Raw genomic sequence first — 12,812 nt, 5'->3', positions numbered from 1 at the left:
ACCAAAAACATGTAGATACTGAAGGATTTAGGAGGTCAATCTTTCAAATTAAGGGAGATCTGAGCCTTCTTATAAAAAAAAAATTATTTATTTAATACTAGTCCTAGAAACTTAAAAATATCCAAAGGTGAGAAAAATGATGACCTATTTCTGTTTTCCAAACCCACCTCAGTTATTTTTTTTTACCATAACTCAGATCTCAGCAAAAGCATTTCATAGAGGAAATGGAAAAATGATAAAGAATATTTCTGATAAGGATGTTGTAAGAAACACTCATGTGCTTTTATATTTTTTCCTCCTAGGCTCCTAAGTGATGGTTAGTGACCTCATTTAAGCTACCTTTTCTTTTTTCTTTCTTTTATTTTTTAAGATTTATTTCTCTATTTGAGAGAGAGAGAGCATGTGAGAGTGTGGGGGGGGTTGGGCAGCAGAGGAAGGTGGGGAGAGAGAGAATCTTAGGCAGGCTCCACGCCCCACACATCACCCAACTCGGGGCTCGATCTTACAACCCTGAGATCATAACTCGAGCCGAAGTCAAGAGTAGGAGATTTAACCGACTGAGCCGCCCAGGCACCCCTAAGCTACCTTTTCTAGAACCCCTAATAACAAACAGTTAACAGGGTGAATAAGGTGCTCCACCATTTTCTCCAGACAATCAGGCAGTCACTTCATTTAACTTCCCCACCTACCATGTTCCACTGCCCTTAACAGCCTGCAGGTAACCAGCTTATATGTTTTAACTACGTGTAAACTACCCCTAACTAAAATAAGCGTTAATCTTATTTTGTTTTACCCACAAGCAACCTTAGGCCACAGGGTATGGTCTGCAAGGAGGATTCTTCTTTGTACTGGTCAATGCTGGGTTTTACAGACAAATTAACTGCCTCCCTGCTCTTTGTCAGCAAAACAACTTTAAAAGCTCCCTTCACTGCGTACAGGATGCCTCTCCTCCAACAAGATAAAGTGCAAACAATGTCCACTAAGAGTATTCACATTCTCAGTGTCTGATCACAATGTAGAGAGCTAGTTACCTTTCCCAGACACAGGTCCCTGCTGGAGGCTCCCGCAGACAACCACCTCTAGGGAGGCCGTATTGCACACCAACGATGCATTCCCCACCGTGGTCCCTACAGCATATGGGCCATTCGGGAGCTTGTGTAGTAAATCATCCCCCGAAAGACAAAGGAAAACGTTCACGTCGACTCCTCCTCAGGGCTTAACTGACTTCAGCAGTCACCAGGGAGAAAAGCTTGTTATTAAGGGAAGAAGACAAAGAAAATCAAGCATTTCTCAGTGAAGAGGGCATTGGACCAAAAGTTAAATTTGGCAGCCCTGGGGATACAAAGTTAAATGAGTACTGAAATTTTTGAAAATAGAAAATGATGGCCGTGGGGGGCTTCGGGGGTGGGGTTAGAGTAAAGCAGAAGAATTATGAAGATCGGGAGCATATTGCTAATTCAAGGGGGTAAAGAAAGCCATCTTTATTTCTTACTAGCTTATATTGTGGACTTTTAAAAATTAACACTTTGAGAATTTACTGTACCCCTAGCTCTTCAATAATTTCTTTTGGCCATTTACATCAATCAGAAGAGGTGGGGAAAGGAGAAGGAACCCCAGAACCTTACCAGCTCCCCCTCTCTGAACAATTGGGATAACATTTCATAAAAAGGCCCACACTTTTATCCCAAAATGAGTAATAATGCTTTAAAAAAATAATAAACTACAGGAAAATGCTAGTATTACATACATATTTTTAGGTAGAAGTGCTCTTTCTTACTATGATACAGTGATCAAAAAACATAAAGACAGGGGCACCTGGGTGGCACAGTCGGCTGGGGTCATAATCTTGGGGTTGTGGGATCGAGCCCCCGTCCAGCTCTGTGCTCAGTGTGGAGTCTGCTTGGGATTTTCTCTCCCTCTCCCTCTGCCCCACCTGCTCGTGTTCTCTCTCTCTCTCTCTCTCTCTAAAATAAATAAGTCTTTAAAAAAAACAACAACCCATAAAGACAAAAATTAAAGATTCAGCTATATAAAAATATGAAATTTCTGTTTGATAAAAATATCAGTTTAAAAGCTAACAGGGGCGTCTGGCTGGCTCAGTAGGTAGAGTGTGCAACTCTTGATCTCAGTTGTGCGTTCAAGCCCCATGTTGGGTATAGAGATTAGATTACTTAAAAGTAAAATCTTTAAAAAGAAAGAAAGAAAGAATAAGAGCTAAGCACAAAGCAGGAAAATAATTATGGTGTATGACAAAGTTCTATATAAAGAACTCAACAAATCAATAAGGACCATACTAGGCAGGGGACCTTACAGGTGCCTCCTCCTTGTAAGAAAAATATAAATAGCCAATAAGCACTTAAAAATTTTTACCTTCTTTAATAATTAAAGGAATACAAATTAAAAGAATCAAAAGACAAGTTTCACCCTAAATTGTCCAGGGTTAAAAACTTTGCTATCCTCTAGAGTCTTTGATAGTATGAAGAAACAACTACTCATGTATTTTGGTGTGACATATTCAAGGGCAAAAATACCCATGAAAACTTTAAGTCCTTACAGCTTCCAAGCCAGCATCCCACTGCTAGGAAGTTAACCCCTAGAAGTATGCGCACTGGTGAGACAGGATACCTGCACAAAGATACTTACTGAAGCAAATTCTTTATCAGAACAACAAGAAAGAGAATAAAACTAAATTTCCATCACTATGGGATTGATAAGCTAAAAAACATCAGTCAAATGGAACACTCTAGGGCTCCTTTGTAAAATAAGCAGGGTTTAGGGGCACCAGCCTGGCTCAGTTGGATGAGCCTGTGACTCTTGATCTCGGGGTTGTGAGTTTGAGCCCCAAGTTGGGGATAGAGAGTACCATAAATAAACAAACTAACTGAAAAAATGAGAGGGTTTATATCCACTGAGATGAAAAGAAGCCTATGCTATATTTTTAGGTGGAAGTACCTTATAGAAGAATATGTATAAAATATGCAGAATAGGGGGGCACCTGCGTGGCTCAGTCAGTTAAGCATCTGCCTTCGGGCAGTTCATGTTCCCAGGGTCCTGGGGTCAAACCCCGCATGGAGCTCCCTACTCAGCGGGGAGTCTGCTTCTCCTTCTGCCCCTCCCCCTGCTCTCTCTCTCTCTCTCTCAAATAAAATCTTCTTTTAAAAAGCAGAATAGGGACACCTGGGTGGCTCAGTTGATTGAGCATCCTACTCTTGATCTCAGCTCAGGTCTTGATCTCAGGGTCGTGAGTTGAGCCCCACATTGGGCTCCGTGCTGGGTGTGGAGCTACTTAAAGAAAAAAAAAAAGAACATGCAGAATATATAGAATAATCATACTTTGGGGGAGGGGAGTATGCTTGTGTGCATGTCCATAATAAAAAGAATACACAGCAAACAATAATGAGTGAAAGTGGCCCTGGGGACTTCTGCGGTTTTGATGAACAATGTCTGCATTGCTTGAACTTTTATTAGCATTTTATTTTTATAACCAGAAAAAAGAATATGGTATACAAATTTTTTTAAATAAGGTAGCCTCAGTAAAAGCATGCAGAAAACAAAACAGTCACCCCACAGAGATCACCTGGGTCAAGCTAGACCAGCCAGAAAGTCCCAAATAAGGATAAAGAGGGGCTGGAGGATGGTGAGCTTGTTACAAGGCAGAGCATGTATGTACAGGAACACTGAAGACAAGCCCACATCCGAGCCCGGAGTTCTGAGGGCATAGAGACCAGATGGAAAACAGGGTCCCAGGAAGGGAGCGAAGATAAGCATCCAGGGGCCCTCAGCCAAGAGGAAGGGAGAAGCAGGAAGGGATTCCAGACTGTGAGTCCAGTACAGATGGATGGATTTGCGCCAGTGACACAGAGCTTGGTCTGAAGCCAAAAGTTGCTGCTTCCTGTCCTTAGTAAGATGAGGAGCGCTGGCGGGAACGCAGAGGGAAGCAAGGCTCTGTAGGTGGTGGTAGCTGTTGGTGTTGGCAAAAAAGGCTAGGATTGCTTCCCAGCTGGCTTTCAGTTTGCTCTTCTAAGTCACAGGTAATTAGACACATTTGAATGTGTCTTGAGGAGTCCTCCAGAACATAATGGCTTTGTTGTGGTCCCCTCACCAATTACCTGTATTTTCAGGAACTTGTCCAAGCTTTCCTTTATTTACCCATTCGCCTCAATTTTCACTGAGTGCTCCGTGCAGGTTTCCAAGCTAAGTATGGAGTTGGTTGGTGGAGGTGAATAATAAAGGTGGTTCTGGCACAATTTCTTGGCCCAAGGAATTCCCAGGCTGGTGGTAGAATAAAGAGAGTGAGACAATCACACACTTAGGGTATAGTGTGATAGCAAACTAACTCAAAGTCAGTTTTTGCAGGGGCATGTCTACTATAATGCCTACAATCCCTACTGTAATATCTACCATGCCTGACACATAGTAGCTATCTAATGAAGTATTACTATTCTTATTATCAAAGTGCCATAAAATGAATATAAGTAAAGTACAATATAAATCAAAGATTCTTTCCCATGAATGGAAAAATAAGAATGATAATATCTCACAGAATTATTGTGAAGGTTAGAAATAATGTTTTCCTTCAAATTACTTAAACATACAAAGAATAACCACTGCTAAACTCTACGAGTAGCTGAAGTAAACATGAAAACAATTGCTGCTTATTCTTTAAAAAAAAACAAAAACAAAAAACCAACAGCACCGTTGTTGCTTTTTTTTTGGATGCACAAGAGTGGGTAGTAAATGTTTCTCCAAAGAACGTTCAGTGGACTTTTTTATTGCCACGTGCACCCACCAAATAAGAGTGTTAGGAATTCTTGGCCTTACAGCATTTCTGGTCTATGAAGCTGTTTGTTTCTTGCTTAACATAAAATCTTTCTGTAGCATATTTGGAAAAATCCATTGGAAGTAATACTGTATTTCCGCCCAAATTTGCTCCCAATAGGGAAGGGGGCTCAATTCCTTTGTAAGAGTCTTGGGTCGGGAGGGGGGAGGAGGGGGGTCTTAGGCCGGTGGTATCATCAAGATACTAACCACTTAGGATATACTAGGATATGTGGCCCAAGGAAAACAAAATTATCTGGGCCTGATAAATCGCCTTTTACCCCATGAGAAAGGTCCCCAGTCTTCAACCTGAATGATCAAGGATGAATTGGTACCGGCCAATACTCCCTTGGTCCACTGATACAAGGCGTCTCTAGCCCTGCACCTGTCCCCACCCTCAGCCTGGCCTTAGCATGGACTTGGTGGTTCAATCCATCGATAAATAAGACTTCACCAAACATCCTTTATGTGGTCACGATGGTGTTCAGCTCTGTAAGAGCTGTGCCAAACAGGGAGTGCCCTCGGGTTGGCTCTGCCAGGAGATAGCTCATTGAACTGCCTGAGCTGTGGAGTCTTGCTCTTCAGTCCTTCTCTGTGCTTCGCTTCCAGAGGGTTCCACATCTAACAAAGATTCTGGCCCAGAGTCAGAGTCTATCCCAGAGTATACAGCAGAAGAGGAGCGAGAAGACAATCGGTTGTGGAGGACGGTGGTGATTGGAGAACAGGAACAACGGATTGACATGAAGGTCATCGAGCCCTACAGGAGAGTCATTTCTCATGGAGGTAGTCAAGCTTTGTGAATCGGGGAGGTGGGGACCAGGGCAGCCAAATATATATATATATATATATACACATTTTTTTTTTTAATTAGAAAATGAAACTAGGGTTCTCTGCATCATGACATCCTCAAAACCTATTCTGCAATCAGTATTCAGGGGACTGTAGAGCTAAGTACATTACCTCAGACTTAATTCTATAAATATTGCAAAGCCTATGTAAAAAATAGCTCTCCGATGTGAAAACTGCTTTTTCACACCACATATCTGACAGCTATAATCTTCTGGGCAAATTTCTTGAAAACTATAGTTGTCCAATTTAATGATATCTGTTTGGAATTCATATGGGTCAGTCGTAGGGTATTTTTTATTGAACATTGTTAACATACGATATTATATTAGTTTTAAGTGTACATCATAGTGATTTGACACACACACATATATATACATTATGAAATGCTCAACAGACTTCCAATTATAAAATAAATGAGCCACGGAAATGAGTAGTACAGCACAGGGAATACAGTCAATAGTATTGTAATAATGTTGTATGGTGACAGATGATGACTACACTCACCGTGTTTGGGGGGTTTAACTGAATCGCTTCCGAGTCTCTATTACCATAGCCTGTAGTAAGATCACTACCCCAGAGGTGCTTCTCATAACAAAACGGTCTTTCGAATCCTCTTAGGAGCTTTAGGAAATCTCTTCAGACTCGGCCTGGTCGTTTTTTTCCCCTACCTGAAGTTTGCTTTTCTATAGACTCCATTACATCCGGGCCTGACAACAGGCATTTCTGGTAAAAGCCTCCACCTCCTTAGGGAGGGACAAGGGAGAGAAAAAAAATTGTGTTCCGTATTTCCAGTGCTTTTTAGGAGCTCCAGGAGCCTTGATTAATTGTGGAATCACAAAAAGTCAGATGAGCACAGGCAACGCATTTAATGTGTCAACTTCAGAAAACGGCTTTTTTTATTTTTCTGCTGCATGCACTCCTTTCCTGCAGGCCTGAGGCACCACCCTAAACACTCAGCTGTTCCAGAAAAAGTGTAAGCTGACAAGGCAATTGTTGTTCTTTCTTCCTTAACAAGGACAGGGAAATAAGTGTCTTGGCGCTGCATTAAACCCATAGCTTTTGTTTTCTAACGAGCAGAAGGACATTTTGTTTTTTTCAATCAAACTTCCCTCCACCAGCCGATTATCCATCTTCCACCCTTGCATTGCTCCCTCCACGTAAGTATCAGCATCGGCCAGGGATCCCCACCTTGAGAGTGAAAGAAAATGCCCATAGGTGCCCCTGGCCATGACCTTCCTTTGCCCTGCCTCACTCTTTGTGACCTGAAATGGTAATATGGCCCATGATAGCTGCTGTGGGGCTGGAAGCCGTTCCCTCTAAGGGAAACCTTTCCAGAGCCCTGCAGAATGAAAGCGGGCCTGCTCACGCTGCAGGGGACAGACCACGGGCCCTAGAGTCGACCCTTCCGTTCTTATGACGCAAACCACAACCTGAACATCATCCCAGATCTTCCCAGAAGCTCATCCCTCCTTTGCACCACCCATTGGGTATTTCTGGTTTGTTTGCTTTTTGGAAATAAAAAGAAAACAAAACGGAGGCTGACAATAAAAGTAGCCCGTGCCCATTCCAAAAAAGGTCAAAAACGGGAGAAAAGTCTGTCGAAGTAAATCAGAGTCACTCAGTGATAATCCGTATGAATGTTTACCACTCTGGTCTTAAATGAAGAGCCCCTTTGTTGTAAAGAAGGGGCCTCACGGCCTCTCTGTTTTCCTGAGGCCGGATTATCTCTCCTTTCCCTGGCAGACTCACCTGCTTGTTCAACCCCGGCGAAAGCAGGTGGGTTGGGTGAGAGGGTTGAGCCCATCTGTTGGCTGATCTGCTGCCCGAATCAGGAAAGATCATCAACACAGCAGGGTCAAAACAAAGCCACTGCTTCTGCCTCTCACACTCCTTGTGACAATGCAGCGCACCCCTCAGGGATAACGTGGTTTGCTGTGCCCTGCAAACTTGCCCCCCGCTCCCCCGGCGTCCGCTCCCCTCCGTTCTGTGTCCATGAGCCCAGTTTTGTCCGTGTGACTGTCCAGTTTGTGTGGAAGAAAAGGCCACCTTTCCTCTGCCCGGCTGCCCACCCCCCCCCCCCCCCCCCACCCCCGGCCTTCTCCAGGCGCTAGCCTGCATGAGTGCGCCTCTGGCTTCACCCCCACCCCTCCCCAGCCAGGACGGTAGCGAGACGCCGCCTCTCCCCACCCCCTGAGCCGCTTTTGTGCTCCGTAGGTAAAGACAATGCAGATTTTAGTTCTGAATTTGCCAGAGCTCCGCCCGCTGTGTGGGAAGCTGACACCACCTTCTTAGGCTCTAAGGATCATGAAGCAGTCCTCCCTAGAGACCAATCCGTTGCATTTGTGAGCCTGGCTTCTGATGAGCCTTTAAGAGGGAGCGCTCCATAGTGGGCCTGGGTCTCGTCTGGGTGTCTGCCATTTTGCTCTGACGAGGTTTTCCCATTGAGGCCAACAGGAAAGGGGCGGCAGTATAGTGCTCAGCGTTAACTGCAAGATGGGGGTCATGAAAACCGCTGCCTCACTTGGCTGCAAAGCCAGGCTCTGCCAGGAGTCCCTACCAGTTGGGCATAGGCGTGAGAGCAGAATGGAGACAAATAGTTCAGTCTTCAGCTTTGGTGACCTTGATGTAAGAGGCCTTGTACGTACGCCTTGTACGTATGTAGAGGAACAGAGTTCAAGCCCGGTCTTTGCTGCTAATTACTCTATGACCTTGGTACGTGACCTGACATCTCGGGCCTCAACTATGTCATCAGTCAAAAGAGGGTGATCTCAGAATCAGTGTCACCTCCCATGAGCCCATGAGCAATATTCCTGTTATCTGCTTCAATAAAAGGACCAAGAGAGATCTGGGTGGGTTTGATCAACAATAGTGTGGGGTCACGGTAAGGCCAGAAACTGGCTTTTTTGACCTGGGAACAGAGGATGCATTTAAATAACATAGGACGGTCACACCAAAGCATTATAATGAGAAGTTTCCTTTCTTCTTTCTTTACTTCTCTTATTTCATTATAGGAGATTCAGGTAACTCCTCTGCAGTGTTGCTGAACAAATGGCCCCGGAAAGAATGAGGAGAAGAGTTGCAGGCTGGTGTGTGTGTGTGTATGTTTTGGTTGCGACTGTGACATCTTCCCTTCTCTCTCCATTCCATTTGCTGGCCATCAAATTTGTGTTACGTCCCTTTCCTCTCTGTTCTGCCTCAGGTAAGGTTTGCATTATTGCTGCAGAGGGTCTCAGGAGGCCCCCTGGTGGGATTGCACATGCACCTCCACGCACACACCCCGAACTCACCTCCTGGTTACTAAGAAGAGAGTCAGATAAAACACATGTTTTAAAAAACCGAACTTCAAATGAATTATTCAGCTGCTGGAAGCCAACTTCACTTGAGTAAGCTGCATAGTTAACATCGAAATTGGCTTAGCTGAACCCCTTGAAGGCATTTGTGGGGGACAAAAAGCAAGTGGGACTACTCATTCCCGCGATTGCCCTTTGCCAGCAATGATGATCTGAAGTATCTCCAGAGCCTAATTACAGTGGCACCAGATCTTGGTTTGGAAGGAAAACTTCCATGAAGATATCTTTTTCTTCTAGTTCCTTCTGACATCTTAGGTCTTACCTCCTCCTGTTCTCTTCCTCTATCTTTTGCCTCTTCCCTTCCTACATCTCCTCTCCCCAAAAGTACAAAAATCCACCTTCATTTGTAAATTTCAGGAAGTTTTCTATAAAGAGACGTTCCTGACTTAGACAATGACCAAGAAGTGGTGAGCTGATTCTTCAGTATTCCTTCGATTACCTGAACCTAAATGAATACAACACCACAGCATTCCAAGGACAGACACACTGACGCAAAGAGCTGAAGTGCCATTTAAGATGACCAGTTCTGAAGTACTGTTTATAAACCTGACTGTCCTTTAAAAAAAAAAAAAAAATCTTAGAAATTCTCCAGAAACAGAAAAAGAAATCAAAGTAGTTGCATGGTCATGGCCTTGAAATTATCTTGACACCCTGGGGCCAGGCAGCTCCTCCTAGAAAGATGCTTTTTGAAAGGATGCTTTTGTACTTGTTTTTAAGTTGGATTCATTACTTCTGTTATCTCTTTTAATGGACCCGGTCCTTGTCATTGAGCTGAGTCCAAATTGCGTACTTTTGTGGTGTTAGCATTAGCGGATCAAAGCTGCTTTACCCTTTGTGGGTTTTCATTCGGTTATGAACCTCCTTAAATGCAATTGTTTGGTGAAACAAACTCTCCTTGTATTAAAATAAATCTCCTTCTGCCATTGGAGAAGGAGATTTATTTCCTTCACATCTCATTCAAAAAAGAAGTTGGTAAATACCCACATGTTGGAAAAGACAAAACAAGGCAATAATCCATAGGGAAGCTACCCCAATGTGGTTTTGCAAACATGCGTTACATCAGGTGTGTACTTACATAGGCAGCATCTTCCAAGACGTGGAGAGTAAACACTGCATACAACAACCTCAGATTAGTCATACACACAAACCCATAATTTGATATATTTTTAGTTGGTATCACTCTCTGCCCCCACCTCTTTTGTGGTAGTGTCATGCTCTCTCTTTGTCGAGAACATCTTATTAAACTGCTTTTCAAGAGTTAAGCCCATCCAAGTCTATATCCAGCCAGTATTTTACTGCCGTGTAATCACCAGAGGGGTATTTAGAGTCCTGGGGAAAAAAAAAAAATGAAAATGCACTGAGTTCTGATGAGGCTGGCGGGTAGGTCCTGTCCGCCTCCTCAGAGCTCTGAGGCAGCTCTGTCTAATGATTCTGAAATCCAGAACTGTGTGATAGGACAGAAATGCCGAGTGCTGAAAAAGGGATATTTAAAAAAAAAGGAAACACAGTGGGGCGCCTGGGTGGCTCACTGGGTTAAGGGACCGACTCGACTTCGGCTCAGGTCATGATCTCAGGGTCATGAGATTGAGCCCTGTGTCGGGCACAGAGCAGAACATGGGGCCTGCTCAGGATTCTCCCTCTCTCTCTCTCTCCCTCTGCCCCTTCCCCCACTTGTGCACGTGATCTCTCTCTCTCTCTCTCTCTAAAATAAATAAGCCTCAAAAAAAATGAAAACAGTGCATTGCTTCCATTTTTAAGTCTGACAGACACGTGAAATTCCACTCATTAACCTGTGGGGTTTGACCAACAGCTGCCATGAGTTTCAAAAGATGAGCTCTGAGGGAACACGGAGCTTAAAGAAGGGGACAGAGCTCTCAGATGTGGGTAAAGTGTCCTGAGATGTCCCTACATTGTCCTTGACTCTCAGGAGTTCCACACTTGCCTTTTATCTTCTCAGCACCACATGCAAGTAGACCTCCACCTTCGTTCCCTGTCCATGTTACCTACCAGGAAGTAATTCTCAAGTTTTCCCCAAAGCATGTATTTTCATAAAACTCAGAGAGGTCAGCTTTAACCAGGCCCTTCTTGAGTTTGCTCCTTTTTAAAAAGACAGGGTTCTGAATTCTGTGCTCAGTTATTCTAGGCCTGGCCAGAACTTTCCATGTGTCCCTGCACTGTCTGTTGAATCTGGAGACCCCAGGGATGCCACAGGCAAGTGAACCAGTCCTCAGAATCAAAGTAAAGGTGCTTTTACTTGTCAGCTTACTAGTATCTGGTCACTGGAGTACGTGTATCTGATTATATTGCAGTTCAGTGACTAGATTTTCCCTTTAAATTAGCCAGAGTCTAAAATTAAAAAACGCTAAAGAGGATCAAACAGAACTTCTTAGCCGGTAAAGGACAGAAGCATTATATAAATTAGAAACCCAGAAGTCAACCCATCCTTTGATACGTTGAATATTTATATACCCCATTCATGACGATGTACAACACATATAATCGTCCACAAGTGGATATACTATATATGCAAATATATTCACACTGTATATTTAAGACTCTATATAACATACACTTTAACTCCTGAAAAGTAAGTTTATGTGTTTATACATATAGAAGGATAGTCGATATAATACTCACTTAAAGATGCATCTCTTACATCCATATACACACACTTGTCAGGGCTTCCAGATTTGTCCTTTAGGTTAAATATTATTAAGAGCTTTCAGCTGGGTTACAAATGTCTTTCTGTTTGTCCCCCAGGCTACTATGGGGATGGCCTAAATGCCATCATTGTGTTTGCTGCCTGTTTTCTGCCAGACAGCAGCCGGGCGGATTACCACTATGTCATGGAAAATCTTTTCCTGTGAGTGATACTTCTAACAAAGTGCTTTCAGTGAATGTCTGTGGCATGTCATGGCAGACAGAGCATCTTTAAGAAGAGGAAGTAGATGATGTAGAATATTCTTGGCCTTTGATGAAAAGTCAATGAAATCTCTGTCAAGGAATATTGCTCAAGAGGCTAAAACCTTTAAAAGAACTCTTTTGTCAGCAGGATGAATTGAAAACAAAATGAACACAGTTTTGCCTGCACTCTGAAATTCTGTAACATTTCCTTTGGGTAAAGTGTTACTTTTGTTCCTGCATAACATGTTCTTGGTCAGTCAGCTGGTGATAATCCAGGTTCATTTATATCATTCACTTGGGCCCTTGGTATATGATAACATGGTTGACATTTTTGAAATTCAGGTTCTAACCTACACATTTTTTTAGTGTACCTGCATTAAAAAAAAAAAAAAAAAGATAACCGTACAAATAAATGAGCAATACTCACTCTCAGGGAAATCATCTTAGGAAACTGCATTCTTTTCAAGGTAAAGAGGTAATATGCACGACCATTCTTCAATGGCATACTCCCTATAATTTAAATGTTATATAATTAGAGTGTAAATAAGATGAACTGTTTCACGTGGGGAAATGAAAACACTCCTCTTCCTTCCTGTGATCAGATATGTAATAAGTACTTTAGAGCTGATGGTAGCTGAGGACTATATGATTGTGTACTTGAATGGAGCAACCCCAAGACGGAAGATGCCAGGGCTGGGCTGGATGAAGAAATGCTACCAGATGATTGACAGGCGGTATGTGGGCTCCATTATTTAATCCCTGTTTTGACTTCCTCGGTAACTCCCATTTCTAATTCCCTGTCATCTACCAAGAACGTGATCACGTTTTAGGAACACTGAACTATGCAGAGCTGAGATAATAAATTATAAGTATATAAAAATATTAAGAAAA

The 12,812-nt window shown here is 43.0% G+C and overlaps 1 protein-coding gene across 1 annotated transcript in view; it reads left to right on the top strand.

Annotated features, from left to right (window-relative positions):
* Positions 1 to 12,812, top strand: part of PRUNE2 (prune homolog 2 with BCH domain) — a 200,847-nt gene that overhangs the window by 173,405 nt on the left and 14,630 nt on the right. The window contains exons 12-14 of the mRNA XM_021689387.1: positions 5,428 to 5,601; positions 11,778 to 11,880; positions 12,524 to 12,655. Coding sequence (XP_021545062.1) covers positions 5,428 to 5,601; positions 11,778 to 11,880; positions 12,524 to 12,655 — 409 coding nt within the window. The remainder of the gene's footprint in view (positions 1 to 5,427; positions 5,602 to 11,777; positions 11,881 to 12,523; positions 12,656 to 12,812) is intronic.

Source organism: Neomonachus schauinslandi, chromosome 13, assembly GCF_002201575.2.
Source record: "Neomonachus schauinslandi chromosome 13, ASM220157v2, whole genome shotgun sequence".
Classification (NCBI taxonomy): domain Eukaryota; kingdom Metazoa; phylum Chordata; class Mammalia; order Carnivora; family Phocidae; genus Neomonachus; species Neomonachus schauinslandi.
Note: the sequence above shows the minus strand (reverse complement) of the source record. Positions and strands in the feature narration are given on the sequence as shown.